The following is a 26,680-nucleotide window of genomic DNA, read 5'->3' as shown; positions in this document are numbered from 1 at the left end:
AAAGCCTCCAGTGCCATTAAGAATATGGCCTTTGGGAAATTGTGCTGACTGACTGAGATATGACTGTACTACTGTACTCAGATTTGTGAGCAGTCCACGGCAAGAGTACAAGACAGCGGCACACAATGCCTTCTCCCTATTGGTGCGTGTGGTTGATGACTTAGCAATGATTGACCTCACCATTGAGACCCTGGAGACCCTTACAGACTTTGAGTACTCACTTCTGTGTGGTGGGGAGCTGTGGCTGGCCCGTGTACTCAGGAAGAAGATTGTGGAGAAATTGGAGGCCCGGAATCGAAACCAGGACATGCGGGAGAGCCAGAGGATGATGACCATCTCCTCTCAGGGTGTTACCACCAAACAGTTCAGTCTTCTCAGCTTCAAGTCACATATGGTGGCAGAGCAGATGACACTCTTGGATGCAGAGCTCTTCCTTACCATGGAGATCCCAGAGGTCAGTCTACAGTAGTTGGTTTGTTTTCACCTGATGAAACTGGGCCACTTCTGCAGCCTGAATAAGTCGTGGTTGCATGAAATTTGTTGAACATTAGTTATGAGGATGGAATAAGTCTCCTTGGGTACACTTCAAATCAACCCTCCAGTCTTACCATGCTTAGTCATTAACTGAACTGGAACAGGTTAGTAACTCTTGTCAGGTCAGGAAAAAAAAAATTCCGTTGTAGTAGAGGATAGTGTTTGACATAAGTAGTTGTAGAAGATGTAGAAGGATAGGGTGACATGGAGATGATTTGTTTGTGACCACCCCTTATGGGAATATGGCATCTGGTAATAGAGATAGAAGATGGTTTTATTTATGAAACATCCTCCAAGCCCCTCTGAAACGTGAACTTAGTGGATTGCAAGTAGCAGTCTTACTTCTGCCGTCCACTATCCTCCTTTATGGTGCTAGAGTTGAGGGGCATTTATAGACCAGACAGTATTATAACTGGACAGTAGAGTCTCAAAGGTATGTGGGTGCCACAGCATGAAGGCATCCCTCATCAACACCCTGAACTGTTTCGATTATTTATATTATTATTATTATTATTATTATTATACTCACCCAGTATGGGGATGCCTTATGGTCCCAACACTGAGTGACAAGCCAAAACGTTTCCTGTACCCAGGAAACCACTTACTACACTTTTTGGTTAGGTTAAGTGTCTCCCCAGATTCCCCTATATAAAATCACTTATTCATGGCAAATGTTTTGGAGAGCCTCAGAAGGCCCAATACCTGCCCAGAGCCCCAACCAAATGGGCAGATTCACTTGGCTATGTGGAATGTGAGAGGTGTGAATGAGGAGAGCAGGAGGGTGGAGCTGGTGATGGTGTTCAAGAGTGCGAAATATGCCGTGATGGCATTGTGTGAAACAGAGATGAAAGGATATTAAGTGGAGGAGTGGGAGGGTGTGAAATGTGTAAGATCAGGCATGAATGGGTGAGGAAGATGCAAGGAAGGAGTTGCTTCGTTGATGAATGAGCTGTGGCAGAGTGGAATGAGAGATTACAAATGTGTCAGCTTGAGATGTATGTGTGTCAAGTTCAAATTTGAAAAGGTGAAAGTGGCAGTGATTGTAGCGTATGCACCATGTGATGACAGGAGTGAGAGAGAGAAAGACAGGTTTTGGGATGAGCTGGATGAAGCAGTGGGAGAAATGTCCTGGAGCTGTAAAGTGATCATAATGGGCAATATGAATGGAAGTGTAGGCACTGGTCCTGAGGTTGACATAATGGGTTGTAATGGAGTACCTGGAGAAAATGGAAATGGGATGCAGTTGAAGGATATGTGTCAGGAAAAGAGGTTGTGCATTTGTAACTCTTATTTCAAATGCAAAGATGCACATGAGTATACACAGTATAGAGGGAACGGGGATCGTGTTGAAAGGAGCCTGATTGATTTCGTGCTCATAGAGAGGCCAATTCTGAGAATGGTTGTTGATAGGAGGGCCGTGAGAGGATGATGTGGAGGTCTGTCAGATCATTTGATTGTGGTATGCAAGATCAGGCTGAGAGAAATGAGGTGAACTAGGAGAAAGAGGAGCAGTCAGGGAGAGTGAATGAAAGTCAGGAAGCTGAAGATCAAAGAAATGGCAGATGAATACAGGGCCAGAGTAGGGGAGGAGTTGGAATCGGTGCATTGGAATGAAATCGATCTGGACAGCCTGTGGAATGCATATAGGAATTGCTTAGTTAGAAATGCTAAAGCGGTGTGTGGTGTGGCAAGAGTAACAACAAGAAAGGTACGGCATGGTGGGATGATGAGGTTAAGAGAGCAGTGGAAGAAAAGAGGAAGTGGCTAGAGAGGTTACAGGACAGGGGTTCAACTGAAATAAGAACTGAATACAGTATATGGAGAGCAAGAAGCATGTAAAGAGACTAGTGAACAGGAAAAAGAAGGAGGTAAATGATGATCTAGGAAGAAAAATGAGTGCAAATTACTACGAAAACAGGAAGTTTTTCTGGAAAGAGGTGCAGAAATGTAGAAATGACAGCAGAAAGAAATGTGAAAGTGTGAAGGATGTAAGTGGTAGATTATTAACCTATGGGGATGAAGTAAGGACCTGATGAATGGGAATAGAGAGACCAGAGTTGCTGTAAACATGATTGGTTTTGGGGGTGGACAGAGAAGGAATGCAGTGCCAGGAAATGTGACACCCACAGGTGAAGAATGCTGTGAAGCAGCTGAAAAATAGGAAAGCAACTGGGGTTGATGAGGTGTATGCAGATATGATCAAGTGTAGTGGTGAGAGGGGATTGAAGTGCTTGTTGGAGGTCTGTAAGAAGGCATGGATGAGTGAAACTGTGCCAGCAGAGTGGAAAGAGGCTGTGATTGTACCCCTGTGAAGTGAGTGCAAGAATTATCGTGGCATAAGTTTACTGAGTATTGTAGGGAAGGTATATGAAGAATTATTATAGAGAAAGTAAGAGAGATATCAGATCTCCTAGTGAGTGATGAACAGGGTGGCCTTAGAAGTGGCAAGGGATGTGTGGATCAAATATTTGCAGTGAGACAGATAGAGGAGAAGGCTTGTGGGAAGGACTGTAAGATGTTTATGGCATTTATGGGTCTGGAAAAAGCATACGACAAATCAGACAGAGAAGGATTGTGGAAGGTTTTGCACATGTACTGTGTAAATGGTAAGCTGCTAGGTGCCGTCGAGTTTTTATGATAGTAGTGAGGCATGTGTAACGGTAAATGGGCATCTAAGTGAATGGTTCACGATCAGTGTGGGCGTGCGACAAGGTTGTGTGGTGTCCCCATGGTTGTTCAATATATACATGGAGGGGGTGGTGAGAGAAGTAAAAACACAAGTAATGGAGAGGGGGATGGCGTTGGTAATGAATGGTAATGGATGGAGTATATCAAACTTGTATGCTTTTGATGCAGTGGAACTTGTAAGAACCGGACAAGAACTTGGTAGGCAAGGGCAGAATTTTGCTGATGTCTGTGGACATTGTGCCTTGAGAGTAAATGTACAAAAGAGTAAAGTGATGGTAATCGAGAGAGAAGATAACTCCCAGTGTGATGTTACAGTGAGTGGAGAGAGACTGGAATTGGTGAGAGAGTTCAAATACCTGGGTACAGTGATAGAAAAAGAGAGGAAAACGTGCAAAAGAAGTGGAAAGTAGAGTGGCACAAGAAAAGAAAGTAGCTGGAGCTATGAAGGCCTTGATAAGAAACACAAGCTTGAGTGTTGCAGCTGCATGAGGCTTATATGAAGGAGTGTTAGTGCCAACCTTAACTTATGGATGTGAGACTATGGTGTGGCATGAAAATGAACAGTCATGAGTGAGAGCAGTGGAGATGGGACTGCTGTGGAATGTATGTGGAGTACAGAGAGTGGATTGGATACAAAATACAGTAATCTCTTTAATGTCCAGACATTTTGGGTCCGGGCCTTTGGGGGGGGGAAAAAAAAAAAAAAAAAAAAATCAGAACTATTATTCAACCTTAAATTGAACTTGACATGAGGTGCCAGCCAGCTGTGTTTACACCTGGCCCCTTGCGTCCACCCCTCCCTAGTTAATGCCTAACTACCATCCGGAGTAGACACTCATCGCAGCGGATGCCGCACGTGCTCATTTTTGTGAATAAACAGTGAATAAACTGCAATGCCTTGCCACTTGACCACATGGGAATTTACAGTGTTGTGCAGTGTCAAGAAATCAGAATTCAGAGTGCAAAGGATTAAGTGCAGAGTGCAAACTGGCAGTTGCAACTGGCATGGTGCAAGTAAGAACGGAATATATAGTGTTAAACAATTATAATTCACAGTGCAAAGGATTAAGTGCAGCACAACACAGGATTACTGTATGTTCTTCAAGAGCATTTTCACCACTGCTAGAGCCTTAGAGGAGGTGGGTTAACCTTCATAACGGCCATGGACGTGTTGTGAGTACCCTATACACTGCTAAATATTTTCTATATTCCTAATTCCCCATTCTCTGGTTCCTCTTCATTTATTTCATACTTTCTGTCTCTTGTTTGTGTGAATAGGGTCTTAAATAGGTGGTATGCATGTCTAGTAAGGAGTTATCTAGGTGGTTTTCTGAGATAGGCTGGGTTAGGGTCCATAAGTACCAGTCCAGGAGGCGGGGTCCCAGTATCCGGACAATCCCACTTCCCGGACGTGCCTTTGGCTGTATTACATCGAATATTGGAGAGATTACTGTAATGTGATTTGTGAAAGGTGCGAAGTGAGGAGATCTGTGGACACCAGAATTGAAGAGAGTGTACCGAGATGGTATGATCACGCGGAGAGAATGGAGAACAATAGAGTGGTGAAAAAAGTGTATCTGAGTGAATTTTAAGGAGGGTGGAGGCGAGGTAAGCCAAAGAGAAGTTGGAGGGATATGGTGGATTGAGTGTGTTAGGAAGAGAGGTATGGAGGTTGGTGAGGCTAGGGGACTGGGTGGATGAGTGTGTGAGGAAGAGAGGTATGGAAGTTGATGAGGCTGGGAGACTTATAAGAAATTGAGCTGGCTGGATGAATGTTGTGAGAAGAAGAGCATGATCAGGGATTTGGCACCCCTTTTTAACGTGACAGTGTTCGGATTGACAATCGGATACGTTTACTTGAAGCTACGGAATGTAGTGAAGTTTTTTGCTGTATCAGTTGGAGCCGGGATTCCTGGGGCTTGAATGATGAGTGACTGGAAGCATGGCCCATTGGATTGGGCAGACTTGGGCTGTCTGGACATTGCTACCCCTCATTCTGCTCTTGGGTAGGAAAGGAGGTCCGGATGATGGTGATGATGATGATGATATGATGATGATATGAGATGATGATGATGATGATTATTATTATTATTATTATAGTGGTAGGTGGTGGTGACCATCATCCACTCACTTGATGTAGTGCTGCCTACTTCTTCCTTAGCCTTTATCATTCTTTTTCTGTGCCTGTCCTCCTCTCTTCCTATTTCTCCCATCTTTCCTGTCACTTCTTATTGCTTTTCTTTCTGTTACAGGTGGCTTTACATTGAGTGACAAGCCAATTGGTTTCCTGTAAGCCAAGAAACCATTTACAACGCTGGGTGGTAACCATATAACCAAACCATACGTGCTCCCTACGTGTCAACAAGTGCGTTGGTGGAGGGTTAGTGCCCCTCCCTGTAAAACAAATAACTGAGTCAAATGGCCACCCCTTATGGGATTATGGTGTCTGGCAATAGATAGATAGATAGATTTTTATTATTATTATTATTATTTTTCATTTCATTTTGTTTTGTTTATAAAGGCTCCAACATGCTTGCATGCATCAGCCATGGTCACCTAATAGTGGCCCTCCATGTTCCTCAATCTGTGACAGCCACCCTATTCTATTCCTCATCCCTGAGGTCTGCCTCTCGCAGCCTTACCCCCAATGTTAACACCTCTCACTTTCTGCACCCAGTTGTCATCCTCCATCCTCTCCAAATGCCCAAACCATCTCAGTCTACCTCCCCTCATCACTACACCAATCCACTCCAGCCCCATCCTTCCTTTTAACTTTTCTATCATAAATCAGCTCCCTCAGTCCTCGCATTCAAGGATGCACTGCATATCCAACTAATCATTGTCATTTCTGTACATTTGAGCCTGCGAATATCCTCTTCCTTTACTGCCCAGGCCTCACTACCATACAGCATTACACTCCTTACACATGCAGCAGGTGGAGAAGGAAGAATGCAGGCACTATAAGCTGCTGGCAGCAGCTCCTACCTACCTGAAGAATTATAAGGGTAGAAACAAAGAGAGGATATGGAAGGAAAAAGATAAAACAAAAGTCATGAAGCATATAGAGAAAATGAAGCTGTTTACTTATGAGTTGTAACAGTATAAGATGATCTTAAGTGTTTTATCCTGCTTCGTGCCAGCATTGTATATGAACGTCAAGCCCTGCATGTGTACAAGATGCCAGCAACGTACATGTATGTCATTGATTTAAGATATTTGCCAAAATTCAAAAATTTAATTTTGGCTTGAGATATTTGCTAGGGATACTCCTGTGCTTGTTTAGACCTAATGCCCATGCTTTGAGTCACCATATTGTCCCTCCTTCCGTGCGGGGTCCCGCCAACTCAATCCCACTTTGTGAGTGAGTGAGTGAACGAGTGAGCACCATGGCGCATCGCAGTATTCCCCAACACGAGATTGACGAGCTCCGGAACATCCCCTATGATGGAGAAAGTGATTCTCCCATTGATGATGATGTTGCTGATGGAGACTACGTCCAACCTGAACCAGAATCAAGCAGCAAGGACGAGATTCCATTCCCAAGAAAGGCGACGTATATGCCTGTCTGCATGGCAGTATCTCACCCTGCACCACCACCACCACCATTTCCCACCTCACCACACTATTCTTACTCCATGGATGATTCCTTTAGTGATGAGGAATATGAGGCCAACCCCTCAGATGAACATATGCTGTTTTTGTGGGTAGGATCACCCAGGAAAACCCAGAGGAGTGGAGAGGAACTATTTAGTAAAAAGTACAAAGTGGTTAGTGCTTTGTTCTATTCACTTGGTGTGTGACAATACCTGCCACTTTCAGCCCCACACCACGCTGCCTCTCCCCATCCCAGCACCTCCACTGCACCAGAACCTCCCTACGCTCCCTCCCCACACCGTCTCCATGCTTCCTCCCCACAGCCTCGAACGGTAGGGAAAGGAGTGAAAGGTAAAGCAAAAGGGAAGGGAAAAGGCAGGGATAAGAAAAGTGCGAGTTGTGGGGAAAGTGAGGAGCCAAGCTCTATTCCCCAACCTCCTCCCCAGCTTACTACTAAATTTCCTCCCCATCCTGACGACAGCGACAGAGGTGGCCCCATTGGTGATGAGAACAAAACCTAAGGAGGGGATGAAGTCACGTGGGAGTGGGAAGATGGGAGCAATTTTGTTCCCATCATTCATCCCTTCACAGGAGGTGGTACAGCAGGTTGTACTGTGCCAGAGCTGACTCCCACCTCAAGGAGAATCGATTTCTTCAAGAATATTTTTATGAGGAAGCTAATATTGAGAATTGTTCTCCACTCTTAACACCTATGCCGCCTTCGACCAGTGTGTGGAGTGTGACGTGGGGTTGTGCCTAATCCCATGCTTTGGGGAAAATCACACCATCCTCAACTAAATTTTTTTTTTTTTATGCGAAGAAGAAGGAACCAAAGGTTACGAGCCCGCAATAACTGTTCCTTCCAATAGAAAAATAAAATACAAGAGAGAGCCAAATTCAAGATCCATTCATTTTGAGATGCCTGGGCACACTGCATTTGAAAGACTGGAGATCATAGGAAGCACGAAATACAGACAGAGGGAGACAGTTCCAGAGTTGACCTGTTGCATAATTGAAGGACTGGGAGTAATGGTTAACTCTTGCATTAAAGAGTTGAACAGAAAAGGGATGAGAGTTTGCTGCTAGACGGGTGCTACACGCCCATTGAAGAGGTGGAGGAATGTATGCAGATAGTTCAGAGGAGCAGTGACCATTAAAGTAGCGATAGAAAAGAGATAAAGATGCAACAGTGCGGTGAAGAGACAGAGGTTGTAGGGAGTCAGTAAGAAGAGGAAGGTTAATGAGACGAAAAGCCTTTGACTCCACCCTATTGAAAAGAGCTGTATGTGGGGAAACTCCCCACACATGAGAGTTGTACTCCACACGGGTGGATAATATCCATGTATAGAGTCAACAATTGTGCAGGGTTAAAGAAGGAATGGAGTCGGCTTAGCACACCTAATCTCTTGGAAGCAGACGTACAAGAAATGTAATATGATCATTCCAAGATAAGTCCCGAGTAAATGAAAACCCAAGCATGTTCAAGGATGATGCAGGATTAAACTGAATATTATCAAACATTAGTGGGTACACCTGTGGAAGATTTTGTCGGGTTGATAGGTCTAAGGACTGAGTCTTTGATGCATTAAAAACAACAAGATTATTTTTACCCTAGTCAGAGATACGAGCCAAGTCAGACATCAGGTGTGCCATAGCCTCATCCCATGTTTGTTGAAGTAACTGCTGAGATGGGCATTGTGGGAACCAAATGGAAAGGTGAAGGGTGAAGTCATCAGCGTATGAGTGGATAGGGTTAGATATACAGCTTAGAAGGTCATTGATGAATAAAAGGAAGAAAGTTGGTGATAGGACAGAGCCCTGAGGAACACCACTGTTGATAGATTTAGGAGAAGAATGATGGCCGTCTACAACAGCAGCTATAGAACAACCAGAAAGGAAGCTATAGATGAAGGCACAGATAGATGGATAGAAACCATAAGAGGGCAGCCTGGAAATTAAAGATTTATGCCAGACTCAATCGAAAGCCTTTGAGATGTCAAGTGCAATGCCAAAGCTTTCGCCAAAGTCCTGAAAGGAGGATGACCAGGAGTCTGAAAGGTAGGGGAGAAGATTGCCAGTGGACCATCCCTGATGGAACCCATACTGACAATCAGAAAGAAGGTTGTGATAGGAAAGATGCTTTAAAATTTTTCTACTAGGAATTGGCTCAAAAACTTTTGAGATACAGGATATTAAAGCAGTTGGACGATAGTTAGAGGGTAGGGAATGGTCACATTTCTTTGGGACTGGCTGAATGAGAGCAAACTTTCAGCAAGAAGGAAAGGTATATACAAGTTGATAGACAAAGATGAAAGGGTTTGCTTAGGCAGGATGTAAGCGCCGAAGCACAGTTCTTGAGAACAACAGGAGGGACTCCATCAGGCCCATATGCCTTATTAGTATTGAGGCCTGTGATGACAAAATACATCAGCTGAAGAAATTTTAATGTCAGCCATGAGGAAGTCAGTGGGGGGAAGTGATGGAGGAACAGCACCGGAATCGTCTAAGGTGGAATTGGAGGTGAAAGTCTGGGTGAAGGGATCTGCTTTATCAGTAAAAGAAATAGCTACATTGCCATCAGAGCAGAAAAGATGATGGAAGGATGATGAGGTAAAGTTGTTAGAAAGGTTTTTGGCAAGGTGCCAGAAGGAGCAGGAAGAATTAGAGTTGGAGAGTTGTGAGCATTTAGTAGGGATGAAATTATTTTTAGCAGAGCGAAGAACAGACTTATCACGATTCCGGGCAGAAATGTATAAAAGATGTGATTCAGGGGTGGGTTGGCTCTGGTACCTTTTATAGGCCCTCTCATTGTTGCGGACAGCATTAGAACAAGCGCGATTAAACCAAGGCTTTCTTGCATTAGTCAAAGGATATGAGAAAGGAATGTATGGTTCCATGCCCAAGAGAATAACCTCCGTAATGCGCAAGGCACACTCAGATGGCTCTCGGCCATGGAAGCAATAATCATTCTATGGAGAATCAAAGAAGTACTGCCTGAGGGCCTCCCAATCCACAGCTTCAAAGTGCCACAGACGACATTTCTTTGGAGGGTCCACAGGCTGTACCGGAGCGATAGGACAGGTTAAGGTGATAAGTTGTGATTGGAGGAGCCCAACAGAGAGAAAAGATTAACAGTGTAAGCAGAAGGCTTAGTTGTATGGAAGAAGTCAAGTATGTTGGAGCTCTCTCCTAGGCAGTCAGGGATACGGGTAGGGTGCTGTACAAGCTACTGTAGGTCATTAACCCGCGGCGTCCCGTCGATGTTCTTTAGTGTCCACACGTTTTGTCACTGCCAATCCCGTCGATGTACATAAACGCGAATCCATTGCAAGGTCCCTAATTTGCACAATTTTCAATTTTTGCGAGTGACATTTGGTACATATACACGTGACACCTTCCTCTACAAGATGCCAGGCAGGGACAATGCCTTACCCAGCATGACCTCCTCCGCCCCCCTGCATGCCATTGTCTCAGCAATTTACCTGTTATCAGTGACCTGGCCAGTAAAGCCATGTCATGCCACGATACGAAATTCAGGGCCAGAGTGATTCCCCAATCAATGACAATGTGGAGGACAAATTTTACGTAGCATTAGAGGAAGTAACAGTCAGAAATGATGATCAGGTAATGTGGCAAAAAAAGGTCAGTTATGGTGATGAGTTAGTGAGTGAAACAATGCTTATAATGCCTATATTACTGCTTGAAAACCAATATACTCTCGTACTACACATAAATTCGTACCAAGTAAATAAATAAATACCGTTTATGAGTGGTGTGAAATAGTTATCCTCCCATAGAACTCGTTTTCTTTGGTGCCAGCCTGTTAGAAAACCCAGTAAGGTAAGGAGATACTCCTACCTGTATCGAGTATTTTAAACCTCAGGTGAGCGATTTCTCTATGAATTTTCGATGTTTCTCACCAAAAGCGGAGGTTTGAGCCAAAAAAAAAAATTTTCCAAAAATGGTCGGGATTGGGGGAGTCAGTGGTGGAAAAGTGGTCGGGATGGGGCGGGTTAAGGATGGAAAAGGTGTACAGTAGGCCTGTTCACCAGGTGGATCAGTGAAAGGAGAGGAGAGCCAAAGGTGGTGGTGAACATTGAAATCTCCTAGAATGGAGATTTCAGAGAAAGGAGAAATGGATAGAATGTGTTCCATCATAGAAGTAAGGTAGTCAAAGAATTTTTGATAGTCAGTAGAATAAGGGGATAAGTAAAAAAACAGTGCAGATATATTTAGTCAGAGAATGACAGGAAAGCCGAACCCAGAGTGTAGAGAATTCAGAAGAATCGAGTTCAGTAACACGAGAGCAAGATAAGTTGTTGCATATATATACACAACAGCCACCTTTGGCTTTGAAATGAGTATAGAGAAAGTAGGAGGATACAGAAACGGGTTTGCTGTCAGTTGCCTCAGACAGCTGAGTCTCATTTAGGAAAAGGTGAGGTTTAGAGGAGGAGAGGTGGTGCTCAACAGAGCAAAAGTTGGAGGAAAGGCCACAAATGTTGCAGAAATGAAGAAGAAGTGAGTCAGACAGTGGTTCCAGGCAGCTTGGGTCATCACCGGGAGAGGGGCTGAAGGTGGGGGCATTTATGGTCCCCCTCCCTGGGGACTTCGAGGCTATGTATGTCGAAACCATGATTACAGTACTTTTTTGAATTTTGGAAAAGGAAGTGTAGTGTGTACTGTGCATGTAGTTTGGTGTTGGTGTTGATAGTGAGAGAAACTTGTATAGGAAAGCATGCTGGCCTACTCTGCATGTTACTGAGACACTGAAAAAGTTCAGCAAAGGGGGATGGTTGGGAACAAGTCCCGAGGGCTGATGAAACGCGAGCTCCAGCTCTCCCTGTCATCAGCTTTCCTTCCACCTTGGGAGTACTGCCCTACTCAACTGGTGCTACAGTCTACTCCTGCCAAGTGTTAGAATCCTGTGATATGTGCGAAAAAAGATGCCTATGAGTGTTACTGAAATTTATATATAAATTAGTGTAAGTTATTTCATAAGTAACTGTAATGTTTAATATATAGATTAGTGTAAGTGATTTCATAAAAATAAGTTCAGTGTAAGTACAGTACTGTACAGTACTTTATATAAAACATATGGAATGTGTTTTGTGTGTTGAGAAAAGACACACATAGTGAGTACAATGTGCAAGAATAATTCATTGTGTGAAAAGAGACGCAAAAGTTAAAATATATATGTGTGGGCAAACACATATATGAAAACTAGATAATCTTGTAACACGAACATTATCAGAAGAATGTCTCTCACTCACTCGCATGTCGTAATGCACCCCTGCAAATGATTATATGTAGGGACAGTTCCTATATCATCTATATGCCATCTGAGAGTGTCCCTGGGTCATTTGGGATACTTACCCATGAAGAAAACGATCTCCTGCCTCAGCTCGGTGGGTGTTGGCGACAGTCGATGAATCACACTGAACATTTCAGTTGCTCATCAAGAGAGAATTGACCTCAAAATCAACCTCTTAGGCTTCTGTTAGTATTTTTATGGTTGTTTTCCATATTTTCTCATCATTCCTGACCTATCTTAAAAAAAAAAAAAAAAAAAAAAAAAGAGGTCAAAAATTGGCCAGCACTGGGGTGCCATGAAGGTCCCAAGTCGGCTGGCACTCAGTGGGTTAAAGCTTGGTTGTATATTTGATGTAGTCCATGTTTAAAACTTGATACTGTAAAATTCTGACAGTGATAGCAATCAATATAAAGCTCTGTGGAACAACTAAATAAACAAAGGTATAACAGACAACATTTTATAAACACCTAGATTAATTATAACAAACTATGAGCTATGAAAGCAGCTAGAGTAATATCATGACTGCTCAGAAACAAATTGGCCTTCAACTTGAACAGCTGGACACTGTCTGCAGGACAAACTTGTCCATCCAGAAAGTTCAAGATGCCTACTGTGCTAGGAAGGAAGCATTGCTGAAACTGACTGGTGCGACACCTAACTGACTAGAAAGACAGCAGATGCACCGATGATAACAAACGTGTGGTCCGCAAAGGCTCTAAATGCTGAGATTGGCAGCAATGCATAAGGTGAGCAGCTTTAGACCATATCTTATTCAGCATGCACAAACTCCTTACAGCGCAACAGTGTTCAAGCCTAAACAATGCTTCACCACCGCACAGAAACCTTCCAGTACAGTACGAAAGACCTTGTCGATCAGCCAAAGGTGCAACTCTGTGGGTGACGCCCACACTGTTGCACAGTACTCAAGGAGTGGGAGGAGGAAGCGATGAATGCAATTAACAGAAACAAGCGTCAGGAAGACCTTATATGCATTCCTTTGTATTCCGAACTTACAAGACACAGAAGATACCAAATAACGGATATGGCTTTCAAAGGTCAGTTTCAAGTCAGATTTAACCCCAAAGATATCAAGTTCAAGGTATTATGCTAGAACTAATCCATCCAGGAGTAAGGTATTATTGGATGGGAATTGAATTCGAGAACATGAAACAGTTAGTAGTTTTATCTTCAGCGAATTGATATTCATGTCCCACTTTTTGCACCACTGTGAAATGAGAACGAAAGCTTCATGGATGGACTGGCAGGCAGATGGACATGACAGAGCAGTTGGGATGGTAGCAACCAATATGGCATCATCAGCATAACAATACAGTTTGTTTTTAGTCAGCTGAAGCAGATCACTAGTGTAGGTGATAAAAGAGAAATGGTCCAAGGATGCTACCTTGAGGTATGCCAGATTGAACATCATGCCAGCTGCTGTAACATCCATCCACACAAACACAGTTTGTACAGCCCCTTAAAAACTACATCAGTATGAACAGAAATGGACCACCAATGCCAATGCTACACAGCTTCCACAGCAGATATTCATGGGTCACAAATTAAAACAGCAGAGACATCCAGTTGTATGATCTTGACCTCAGAACTACAGTCAAGGGCAGATTGTAGGACATGAGAAATCACAAGCAGTGCATCTATAGTGCTCAGATTCTTCTGATATGCAAACTGATGAGAAGGAAGCAAACCAGAACATTTCATTAGGTTTGATTGGTGAGAAGAAATGAGATGCTCAAAAACCTTAGACAGAATGGCCGTAATGGAGGTAGGCCAATAATTCACAACATACAGAGAATACAAATCCCTCAGAATAGCAGTGATGTTAGCAGCTTGCCATCAAGAAGGAAATGGTCCAGAGTGCATGAGAATCCTGAATGCTGCACACAGTTTAGGAGCCAAGACTTTGGACCTTTTTTTTTTTTTTTTTTTTTTTTTTTTTTTTAAATAGAACAGAGGAAGGAAAAACAAATGAATTAAAAAAAAAAAAATCCATACACCAGATTACTGGTGTCCTCTGTTCGTGAAATATCTGTAACAGTTCGACTTAAACAGCTGTAGGTTGAAGTTTGGAGGGAAACAACTCTGGGGAAGCGAGTTCCGAAGAGCTGCAGTACGGGTAATGAAAGAATTCTGATAGGCAGAAGTTCTGCAATATGGCTGAGTGACATTCCAGTCATGAGCGCTGCCAGATGCCCGTGTAGCACGAAGGAAGGCATGGAGAGGTGACACCAAGGATGCAACTTCATCTGAGCATTTGCTATAAAAATATCTGTAAAATAAGGCAAGGGAGGCAACATTCATTCTTACTTGTAGGGAAGGTAGTTTATTTGTAATGGCAGGGTTGTTAATAATTCTAACAGCCTTGTTCTGAATTTTGTCTAGTTGTTTTAATGCAACTGCTCCACATCCTTTCCACAAGGGTGAGCAATATTCAAGCTGAGAGCGATATGACTCTTATAAATTATAGCTAGCAGCTCATCAGTGAAGAAGTTACGGACTCTGTACATTATTCCAAGTTTCTTTGAGGCGGTTTTAGCAAGTGATCTAACATGAGAGGTCCAGCTGAGGGCAATGTTAAGTGAGACGCCGAGAATTTCAATACTTTTGGAGATGGGAATATTAGTAGCACTGAAGGTAATATACGAATCTGGCAATATCTGTCTATTAGTAAATTGTATATATTTAATTTTATTAGCATTAAATGAGACAAGGTTGTCTTGTCCCCTTTCACTGATTTTAGATAGGTCTTGATTTATGGAGATGGCTGTACTGAGTTGAGAGGTAGAGATATTAGACTTTGTAAATGGGTGTCTGAGTGTGAATGAACTATGTAGTGTTGAGTCATCTGCATATGAGTGGATGGGATTGTGGGTGACAGATAAGAGATCATTAATATGAACCAGGAACAGGGTTGAGGCCAGAACTGATCCCTGCAGCACGCCGGCATTAATTGAGTGGAAATTGGAATATACATCATCTACATTTACTCTTATTTTCCTGTCATTGAGATTTGAAGAGATCAAAGAACAAAGGATGTTAGTCCATAGCAAGGGAGTTTGGACAGCAGGGAATGGTGCCATACTCTGTCGAAAGTTTTAGAAATATCAAGGGCTACTGCATGAGTTTCTCCATGTAGGTCAATTGATTGATGGATGGTATGAGTTAGGAGATTGAGTATGTCAATGGTGGATTTTTCGTGGCGAAAACCATATTGTCTATCACTAATTAAGTTGTTGAATTCAAGATGTTTAACAATGTGCTTATTAATTAAATTTCCCTGAAGTAAAGAGGGAACTTGCCTAAAGGCTCAATCCCACTGTGACAGTCCAGCTCATTCAGCAGCATCTCAACTTCCTTAGATTGGAAAGCAGTCTTACAGAATGATGGATCAGTTTCCTGGCAATTTTATTCATATTTAGGAAACTGATAATTAAGGAGATGTAGGTTTTGGTCTGACTTGACCCACTTCTCTTGATGTGGAATAATTCTTCTGGAGTCAGAATTTGGGAGTTTGAATGGTGAGTAAATGGGTATGTGGCCCATTTTACTGGGTAGACATTGTAGTTTATCTGCTGTCATTTTTTTGTCTTATACTTTAGACTTTAACTCATCCTGTCTTTGGCTGGTAAAGGAAAGAAAGAAAAAAGAGAGGTCTTGATGATGATGATGATTCATCCATCCATCCATCACCCAATCCTACATTGCCCCATGAGGAGCGTGGGAGCCCGGGGCTAGGCAAGTTGGTCCCGACATTTATGATGAGAGTGACCAGCCTCACTCATCCCTGAGTGGCATTACGTGAGCAATAAACCCTAACCATCCCTTGGATATAAACCTACACTGGCTCAATCCGAATGGAGCGCCTTAATTACCCACTAAACCACCAGGTGCCAAAATTTGGTTATATGGTTACCACCCAGCATAGTAAATGGTTTCCTGGTGTACAGGAAACCATTTGGCTTGTCACTTAGTGTAGAGTCACCCACAGGCAGAAGGACGAGGAATGAATGAAGGAAAGAAAGACAGAAGAGGGAATGTAAAGTCACCCATAGGCAGAAGGAAGAGGAAAGAATAAAGGAAAGACAGAAGAGGATGGAAGGAAAGGGATGGAGAAGAGGAAGGGCAGACACCTGAGAGCAGCACTACATGGAGTGAGTGGATGATGAGCGCCCCCCACCTACGACATAATGATGTTGGTTGTAATTCTGTACTTCCATTTCTACTGACTTTTATCATGTTTTATCTGTTCATTGGTGCTGGGGACAGATGCCTCCATGCAGTGGCATCAATAAAACTAGTGTTTTAGAAATGGCAATCATCTCCCATCCTTTTTCCTGAAAGGAGGATGGTTGATGCAGGAAAATGGCAACTTCAGCCTGCAGTCCACTGGGTTCATATCCATATGAGCCTGGGGCCTCAACAACAGCAGTTACAGTATTTGCTCAGTACCTCATGTTTGTAACCTTTCCTCCATGCTTACAGGTGCTGCTGTGGGCAAGCGAGCAGAATGAGGAGCGCTCCCCTAACCTCACTACCTTCACAGAGCACTTCAACAAGATGTCATACTGGGCTCGCTCAAGAATACTGGAACAGGGAGACTCAAAAGATCGTGAACGATATGTTATGAAGTTCATCAAGATCATGAAGCACCTCCGCAAAATGAATAACTTCAACTCGTACCTAGCACTGCTCTCTGCCCTCGACTCAGCCCCCATCCGCCGCCTGGAGTGGCAGAAAACCATAACAGATGGATTAAAGGAGTACTGTGCGCTAATAGATTCATCATCATCTTTCCGGGCATACAGGCAGGCCCTTTCCGACTCCACACCCCCTTGCATACCTTACATGTAGGTCCAGAACAATTTGTGTGTATGCGTTCATGCATGTATGTGCATCTGTTCATGTGTGCATGCTTGTACAATATTAACTAGTTTGCATAATTGTAGTGTACAGGATTTGAGCTAAGTCCATATAAATGTTATTACAGTTGAAGGAAAATTGCTTGATTCGGGTTTGGTTTGTGTGACTGAGCAATTTCAAGATGCTGAATAATATTTTGAAGACATCATAGAGATGCTTGTTGTTAAGTGGAGTACGATCCTCCAACTGGATATAGCCCATAAGAGTTAAAGCTGAGAGATGGTTGAAGTTTACTGCTCACATAAAGCCACTCATGGAAAAACAGCTGTTCACTCATGCCTTAAATGTTTTGGCTGAGTACCCTAGTCCCAAGGTCCTGTGCTTTTGGTGGTGTCAAAAAAAAAAAAAAAAAAAAAAAATGAATAGGTTTGGTTCCAAGAATTTCAGTATCGTGTGCATCACATTTTAATGATTAGGAAGTAAATGGATGACTGTTGGGAGGTACAGTAGTACAGTACCTTGAAAGTGAAATGTAGCAATAAGCTTGATAACTATACTCCTTTTCCTCTAACTTGGCCCAGATTTTTGTCCTTTTGCAGCTTACATCACATAGTTCAGTGACAGAAAAAGACAATGCTAAGGCTCAGGATTCTTTCCATACCATTTCTTCATGATTAACATTCTGTTCTAGTGTTTTTGTATTCATACAACTCAGCATTCATTATGAAGAGATAACAATTTTAGGCCAAGATGTTTAAAAAGAGTATTACCACACAATCATCACATTTAGGCAGGAAAATCAACCACAAGTATTAAAGTCAGAATCCAAGCCAAGACTTTCCAAATTTCACAAAGCTTATTACACATATCAGACTTCTTTTTCCCCCCCAAGAATATCCAGCAACTGTTAGGTAGTAATTAGTTTTGGCACGTGATTTATCATCCAGAGCATAGAAAACATCAGCTGTCCCATGGACAACCTTAATATTAGTATGAGGCACAAAGCATGGTTTCTCTTGTTTAACTGATCATTTTTATAATTTTTCAGTGGCCTTATCCTGCAAGACCTGACTTTTGTGAATATTGGCAACAGTGACAATCTTCCTGACAACAGTGTCAACTTCTCTAAAAGATGGCAGCAGTTTAACATTCTGGACAACATGAAGAGATTTAAGAAATGGTGAGTATTGTAAACTATAAAGAAAGATGTATGAAAAGTAGAAAGAGAAATGTCCACTAAAATTTTTTGGACGGTTATATTTTATCTATATCTTAACTTTGCCCAGAATTTTGTACTTTTGCGGCTTATTTCCTCTATCTCACTTGTAGAATAAAACAACACTGGTTCTGCATCCTTTCCACAACAGTTCTGTGTGACAAGTATCATGTCCTTGTATTAATCTGTTATCCTTTTTAAGTTTATTCCACATACCTAAGCAGCAGAAAATGATAATACCATGGTTGTACATCCTTTCCACAGCATTTCTTCACTATTAGCATCATATCCTAGTGTTAATCTGTTGTTACATCTCAGCTTTCAAGCCAATATTAGCCAAATCAAGATAAAAAGAGTACAGCACACATACTTACAGTCCTTTTGCTGCCTTAGTCCCATGATTCATATCAAGGCTAACATGCTGTACTTCACTGTCTAATTATAGCCAAATGCTTCAATTCTGGAAGGGGTCACCACATACAAATCATCTTCACATCACCCCGGGTTGCTGTCCCCCCCAGCTCATACCATCCTTGCTCATCTCTTCACCCCATCCATCCATCTCAACCTGTCTCCCCCTCCTCCTCCTTCACCTCACTCACATACATTTTTGGTCAGTCTTTCATTCATTTTTCTCTCCACATGACCAGACACAACAACTGCCATAAAATCTTTGTACAGAATCTATCAGTTTTCCATCTACGCCATGCATAACACGCTATATAATCCCTTCTTTTCACCTTTCTGTACACTGGAAAACTAATATAATTTGCATTGTTTTTCCATATCAGTTTTGCTTTTTTTTCAGCCAGTGTCCCCTCAAGAGGAAGAAAGATATAATATGCTTTCAGCAATGAATCAAGATTTTTTTTTGGGGGAGGGAGAGGAATCATGCAGATATATATAGTAAAAGTCTAATTATTCGGCATCTACGGGACCAGGCCGATGCCAAGTAATTGGATTTGCCGAATATTTGAAGAACCTACCCACTCAGTACTTTATGTGTATTGGTGAACACTGTCATCACTACCTATATTATTATAAATGTGTTTGGAGAGAGTACTATATACTGTAAGATACTGTACAATACTGTACAGTACTATACCTGAATCTGACAAATATAAAATCAAGAAGTGGTGCAAAGGCACAGAAAACCCATCCCCAGCAGTCATTTTAGTATTGACGTATAAACACAGCAGGATATCTTGTCAAAGATGTCACATACTGTATCAAGTTCGGACTAAATTGGGTGAAAATTGACAATTTATTGCCCAATTGACCCACTGCTGCTGAGGGGTGACCCCCCTGATATAATGAGGCATGTTATAGGATGCAGGTTTGAAAGATGCATCTTTAGGTTTTGGTTTCATGTCAATGTGATGAATTTGAAAGGAGTTATGGCAAAAAAATGTTTTTTTTTTTTTTTTATGGGGGGGGGGGCTGCAGCCTGGGCCTGGGCCCAATTTGGCGCAAAATTTAATCAGGTGATCTGAAGGTCATAGCCCATCATCTCTGTAATTTTAGTGAAAATCGCACTGGTAATTTTCATGTAAAGTTGTTAACAGACAGACAAACGAACAAACAAACAAACAAACAAACAAATACAGTGAAAACAGTACCCATCCCTGAGCCCCTCCGGAACAGGGATGGGTAATTAATGAACATATACTAGTGTAATGACACAGTAGACCTACAAGTTACAGATAACACTTCCTGGACTGCCGAAATTATACGGAATATTGTATTATCACCGAATACTGTATTACCTACCCACTCAGTACCCTATATGTATTGGAGAACACTTTCATCACTACTTATATTATTTGCAGATGTGTTTGGAGAGAGTACTGTATACAGCAGAACCCCATAATTGCCAAACTCTTAATTAAATGACTTGACTAATTAGTGATTTCTTCCTAAAAAAAAAATATAGTATTCAGAAAAATACGGAAAATGAACCGAAGGCATGTTGGAAGGTCTTTCTGCTGAAATTTAAACTTGCATGTAACGCTCATTCTTTTGTTCGTTTTTGTGTGTATAAGTGAAAGAGAGAATATTGATGCTAACAGTAATGTATTCCATTAACCCCTTAATAACCTCCTGCATTGAACAACCCTTTTCAGTACCGGTGTCAGTGACATCAAGCTAGTGCGAGCTATAAAAAATGGGGAACAATTATAGGAAGGGAACAGAAGTCACTGGTATGTTTACATAACTCTATGCTACTGTCCCAAGCAGTCAGGCATTCACTAACCCCCTTGCGCACCGTAGGTTTTCTGTAAGTGTGTGTGACATGATCAGAGAAAATGCTGCGAGGGCAGGCTGGGCTCGAGCACAAAGAAAAACTTTCTCATGTATTTTATTTGCCCCAGAAATTAGTTATAATGGTATAAACTGTATACCTTCATCTTCCCTGATGTTTATACTATATGATAAGCTAATAAAAACACACAAAATTGATGAGTAAAAGTACTGTGAAAGCACCGAAGTGAGGTGAGAACACTGTTGTTCAACAGTGAAAATAACTGCCTTACACTCTAGCACAAAATTTTGCCTGTATAATGCAAGAGCTAAGTACAGTACATCCCCCTAGTATGCGCCTATATGGGCGGCAGAGGACGTCGCGTACTAGGAATTCACGTACTGTGCATAAATAAACTTCTGGGAAAAATTACATATGGGCGGCACCCCTCTTCATGGGCAACCCATGAGATGCCTTTCAGACCTAAGTATTGTACTATACAGGGAAACTGCGTAAGACATAAATTACCAAAGATAAAGTAAACCTACAAGATCATGGCATTACTAGGTAAATCATTGGTGGTAGGTTGTGGCAACCATCATCCACTTACTTGATGTAGTGCTGCCTACTTCTTCCATAGCCATTATCATTCTTTTTCTGTGCCTGCCCTCCTCTCTTCCTATATTTCCCATCTTTCCTGTTGCTTCTTATTGCTCTTCTTTCCTTTACAGGTGGCTTTACATTGAGTGACAAGCCAAATGGTTTCCTGTAAGCCAAGAAACCATTTACAGCGCTGGGTGGTATCCATATAACCAACCCATACGTGCTCCCTAATGTCAACAAGTTGGTTGGTGGAGGGTTAGTGCCCCTTCCCGTTAAACCAATAACTCAAAGTCAAATGCCCATCCCTTATGGGATTATGGCGTCTGGCAATAGATAGATAGATAGACCTTTACCTGTTATCGCTTCTTGGGGAGGCAATGTTGTGTACTCAGGGTAACCTCGGGTTTGGGCCACTTATCGCTGCCTGTCTCGCTTACAAGTTCAATTCGCGTACTAATAAAAAATACAAAAAAAAAAAAAAAAAAGGTCCTCGTGTACAAGGGGGATCGCATACTCGGAATTCGCGTACTGTGGGGATCTACTGTATATGTGTAGATACAGAATTTCACGAGCTTTCACTTGGTGTTGTCGGAATTCTGATACAACCAATAGTTTTCGAGTAAATCGTCAAAAATCACCCACATCTACCCCACTCCCCTGAACCGAAAACCGAGAGAATGCCGACTATTTGAGAGTGTTGGCCTGGAAATAGACACCCTTCCCTATGATGCACATAATACTGACGCATTTCATGCAAAAACTTAATTTTTGGTGAATATTTTTATCCAGAATTGCCAAATCGGCCTCCCTTCAGACCAACACTGACAAGTGCATCATAGTGTGTCCTCGGTTCCTCTTCAGACAAACACCGTTTTGACACATTTTGAGTCATCGTGCGCCAAGGGGTTAATATCAGATGTTTTTGCCCATATGGCACATGCACCATAATTTTATGCATTCTTCCATGTCTCAAAGCAAATCACAGGGTGGATTTAGGAAGCTAAAAATCACACTGCTAGGTGGACCAGATGATTCACTTCACATCTTTAAGAAAAAAATTGATTATAGAACTATTAAAAAATTGTTCTGGGGCCGGCCAGGAGTGCACACAAATTTCTAAACCCACTACCGTTAAGGGGTTAAGCTGTTAGGCCATACCTACAATTGTTTGTTTCCGGTTCAGTGAAAGAAAAACTTACTCTACATACTCAAAGGTGGATTTTGTTTCCCAATTTGTGAACTGTAGGTTAGGTTAGGTTTGGTTAAGTTATTAGGCACAGTTAAACTAGGTTAGGTTAGGTTTGGTTAAATTATTAGATACAGTTAAACTACGTTAGGTTAGGTTTAGTTAAGCAGTTAGGACATTCCCTTCCACCTTTACACTGATGAATCAGACAAGAGTTGTCACAGCCAAACAACTAAAAACAACAGGGAAAAAGATTTAACAAGAAATGTTTATTTATGGGTAATGCATTACAGTACTGTATCAGTGGTTCATATGCTACGCAGTTACCGATAAATGTCATTTTCAGCAAGGCGTCAAGAATTAGCGAATTTTAAGAATTGGGGAAGGGGTTTGGAATGTACCCCTTGCCAATTTGGGGAGGGGGGGGTAACTGTACTGGATGGTTCTATACAATGCTGTAATCAGTACAGTACTATACCTGAATCTGAAAATTATAGAAATTAGTGAACGTTTAAAGTACAAGTGTAATGACACTGTAGGCCTACAAGTCAGATAACTCTTCCTGGCCTGCTGAGATGATTTGGAATATCTGCAAAAAAATCAAAGACTTTAGTAAACGGGACTATTTCTCAAAACTTCTGAAATATCGGATCTACCAAATAATCAGCTGCCGAATAATTGGACTTTTACTGTATCAGTTTCATTTTGTTATGCCATTTTGTTTTCAGAAAAAAATTGAGAAACTACTACTACCACAGTAAACTCTCAATTAGGTGTTGTAATTAAGTCAAGCCCTGTGCTGAATAACATGAAACACTGGGTATCCGCTGTATAACATGAAACACTGGGTATTGCATATCCGGTGCAACATTCACCTTTGAGTTGGATATTGTGATCTTATCCATTTCGACCCTCTATCCTAAAAACTTTACCATAAGTAAGAGATGAAAATTAAGCATGTAAAAACAATACAGTAATGATACAGTACAGCAATACAGTACTGTACATAGTGTACTGTTGTATGTACTCACCAAGTGTTGGCATCGATGGAGAGTGGAGTTGTACACCTTCCAGTACAATACTGTACTGTACAGTACACATAATCTCATGTGGTCTAGTGGCGAATGTCTCCCGCAGAAGATTACGCCAGCTCCACCACCTTAGGCTCGATCTCTACCAAGGGTGCTGGAGTAGGTAGTGGAGGTGGAGTGGCAGAGGATGTCAGGTGGAGCTCCAATGAGGCCTTTGACTGAGGGGAGAACTGAGGTGGACATCACAGTCCGTGGGGCTGATGGTGGTGCCATGGCCAAGGTGCCAGGCAGAGGTGAAGAAGTCACTGTGCTGGTGTTTGGCTGGGGTACATGACACCAATATGAGGAAGTAGAGGGCTGGAGTGACAGGCCAATATGAGGAGGTCGTAGGCTGGGGCAACAGAGGACAACGATACGAGGAGGTCGAGGGCTGTGGCAACTGAGTGGTAGATGTAATGGGACAGAAAAAGGACATGATGGAGAACTGCCTGAGGATCCTTCCTGACTGCAGCTTTATCACATTCTCACGACCCTGTCACAGGTAAGTGGCCATGTTATTGGTAAAGATGGGTTGCCATTTAGGATTCTCGCAGTAGTCAAGAAGGACGTCCAGTGCATCATGAACCTGGTGAAGCCTCGGAATTTCTGCCACTTCATCGTCCTCTTCCTCCACCTCTTCATGCTCGGTGCCCCCTGCAGTCACGGACTGCACGATTTCCCTATTGGACAGTGTCTGGTACCCAGCATCTCCCTCATCCACTTCCAGCCAGTCGTGGATCATGTTCTCAGTTACGTATTGTCCTTCTGCTTCTGTATACCGGATGAAGTCCTAAGTTTCAAAGCCAGCAAAGTCAGAAATGGTCTCTTCACCCTTGGGAAGCTTGTTCCAACCATGCTCAAGTATGAGTGAAGAGAGTTCCATCCAAGCTGTGCCCAGTTGTTGAGTGCAGACTTGAGGGAATACTGCTTGAGGTTGGCCAAGATCCTCTCCCCCCTACTGTCCACACCATGGGCTGCTTTCTCCTCCTCCTCGGGCACAGTCATAACTTCCATAAACCTCTTCTGGTACAGCTACTTCTTTGCCGTGGTAATACCCTGGTCCATGGGTTGCACGAATGAGGTTGTTTTATGGGGTAAGAACATGACCCTAATACGACCTCCATCTACAGCCAACTCTGTCTTAGAAAGATGAGCAGGAATGTTGTTAAGGAGCAGCTAAGCCTTTTCTTGGTTGTGGCCAAGGCCAAGACTCTGTGTCTGATAATGGATAATCACCTTTACAGCATGATTGTAGGGCCAGTCTTTGAAGATCTTGTCCAAAAACCAAGCCTTCAGTGAGTGGAAATAAATCACTAGGAGACAATCTATTAACCCCTGGAGACAACGTGTCTGTTTGGCGTGCTCCATTACAACAGGTTTCAGATGATGGGAGCCTGTTGCATTGGCACAACACAAAACAGAGATGCATTGTTTACTTGCCTTTTGAGCATGTAAAAGGTATTAGTCAGCACTGATCTGAAGAACAGAACAGTTTCACCAGCATTATAAATCTGATTGAGACATACTTCTTTGTCAATTAGGTTTTTAAGCTTGGTGCAAAACTCATCAATTCCTTCCGTGTCAGCATCCAACACTTCACCATAGGTTATCTTGTTGGACAGCCCATGTCAGAGTTTGAGATGAGTCAGCCAACCTTCAGATGCCTTGAAATCTGTGATCCCCAGTTGCTCAGCAAACTTGGTGGCTGCAGTCTTCAGCTCAATGGGACGTACAATCACGCCATTGCCATGCTGTTGTCGAAATCATTTCAGGCAGGCCTGATTGAGTTCACCAAAACATGGCTTGGCCATCATCTTGTCTTCATGCCACTGCACAGTCGCATCATGTTGGCCCAGGAAGAACTTCTTGATGGAGTGCTTGTTCTTCCACAAATCCTGCAATGTGATCTGGAGCATGTCATAATGCTCCATTAGTCTTGCGCTGGTCCAGCCTTGCTCCATTTTATCAATTATCTTCATTTTCTTCTCCATGGAGAAAACAATGTGATGCCTCTTAGCAGGTGGTGGAGGTGTCATGGAGACAACAACCGGGACAGAACACAAAGCCAGCAGGACCACCACAAAAACTACAAACTTAGCCATCACACCCAACTACGTCGAGTACAGTAGCAAGCACTTTGAGGCCACTGGTGAGGCACATGGGGAGAAACAGCACTAGAGAGTTCATACTTGTAAACAGTACAGTACACAATACAACACAGAGGTAGTTTCACAATCACAATAAGGCACTAGGACATGAACACTGACAGGACATTAGCTTTGCAGTGTAGTACAGTACAGTACCTTGAACATAGGATGCCACAGAGTTAGTCAAAGCACCAGGGTTTCGCAACTGCATGGCCAGATCAGAGCACAGAGGCACATCTTGACTCTGCGACATCCACGAGCGAGCATGAGAGCGCAGTGCTATTCTTGGTGCACCGGGTGAGCCGCGCCTATGGTGGATTCTGATTGGTTGGTGTATAGCAGGCCTTTTCTCTGGCTCTTGAGTTTCTAGATATCCCCTGGCACCAGTGGACTACTGCTTATGAGCCGGTTGAGACTCCTTAATGCCGGATATTGCATTGGACTGCCAGTTATGTCCTATTTTGCATAACTGAGCCGTATATTGCTTTAACAGAGCCAAGATAGCCTCGTCGGTTATTGTGACGATGGATAATTGAGAGTTTACTGTAGTTACTAAATTGTTTGGGGTAATTATTATTGGCCTATTTTTGGAGGGAAGGAGGGAGTGGAGCACGTACTCAGGTACCCCTCGACTTACATTTTTGTAGGCTTAAGCAACTTTAATTCCTATGTGAATGGTGAATCCCATACACTGTACAATGTTAATCCATATATATATTCCTTTCATTTCACCCAGTGCCCCCTTAATATACATTTTTCTTTTTTTTCAGCCAATATCCCTTCAAGAGAAATGAAGATATAATAGGCTTCTTAGACAACTTTAATTCGTACATGAGCGAGGAGTCCTTGTGGGATATATCAGAGAGCATCAAACCTCGCAGGAAGAAGAACTGAGCCCACACATGCTGAATTCACACCTCCATGAAGTTGTTGGTGGTGTTGTTGTGGCTCCAGGCTCATCAGAACATGAATCTGGTGGACTGCAGGCTGAACTTGCCCTTCTGCAGCATTTGCGTAATCAGGCAGTTCTTCCGCTTGTTATATCAGTGCCACTGCATGAAGGTTCCCTCCTCCAGCACTCCACATAGTGAGGCTCCACACCAGGTGCTCAGATTCACTAACAAACTGAGAATCAGTACCCTCTCATAACTAGGAGTTATTATTACATGATGGACATGGACAGGCGAGTACGAAGTCTTCTAATGTCA

General features: G+C 42.6%; 1 protein-coding gene across 1 annotated transcript in view; it reads left to right on the top strand.

Annotated features, from left to right (window-relative positions):
- The window catches only part of C3G (C3G guanyl-nucleotide exchange factor), a 195,864-nt gene extending 169,386 nt beyond the window's left edge, over nucleotides 1–26,478 (top strand). The window contains exons 20-23 of the mRNA XM_080275935.1: nucleotides 82–454; nucleotides 16,631–16,995; nucleotides 18,057–18,188; nucleotides 26,243–26,478. Of these exons, the coding sequence (XP_080132061.1) occupies nucleotides 82–454; nucleotides 16,631–16,995; nucleotides 18,057–18,188; nucleotides 26,243–26,366 (994 nt within the window). The 3' untranslated portion in view covers nucleotides 26,367–26,478. The remainder of the gene's footprint in view (nucleotides 1–81; nucleotides 455–16,630; nucleotides 16,996–18,056; nucleotides 18,189–26,242) is intronic.
- The last annotated feature ends 202 nt before the right edge of the window (nucleotides 26,479–26,680 follow it).

The sequence above is a fragment of the Coenobita brevimanus genome, chromosome 63 (assembly GCF_032717465.1).
Source record: "Coenobita brevimanus isolate Jiangsu-jjx chromosome 63, ASM3271746v2, whole genome shotgun sequence".
NCBI lineage: Eukaryota > Metazoa > Arthropoda > Malacostraca > Decapoda > Coenobitidae > Coenobita > Coenobita brevimanus.
This window is presented reverse-complemented; position numbering and strand designations above follow the sequence as displayed.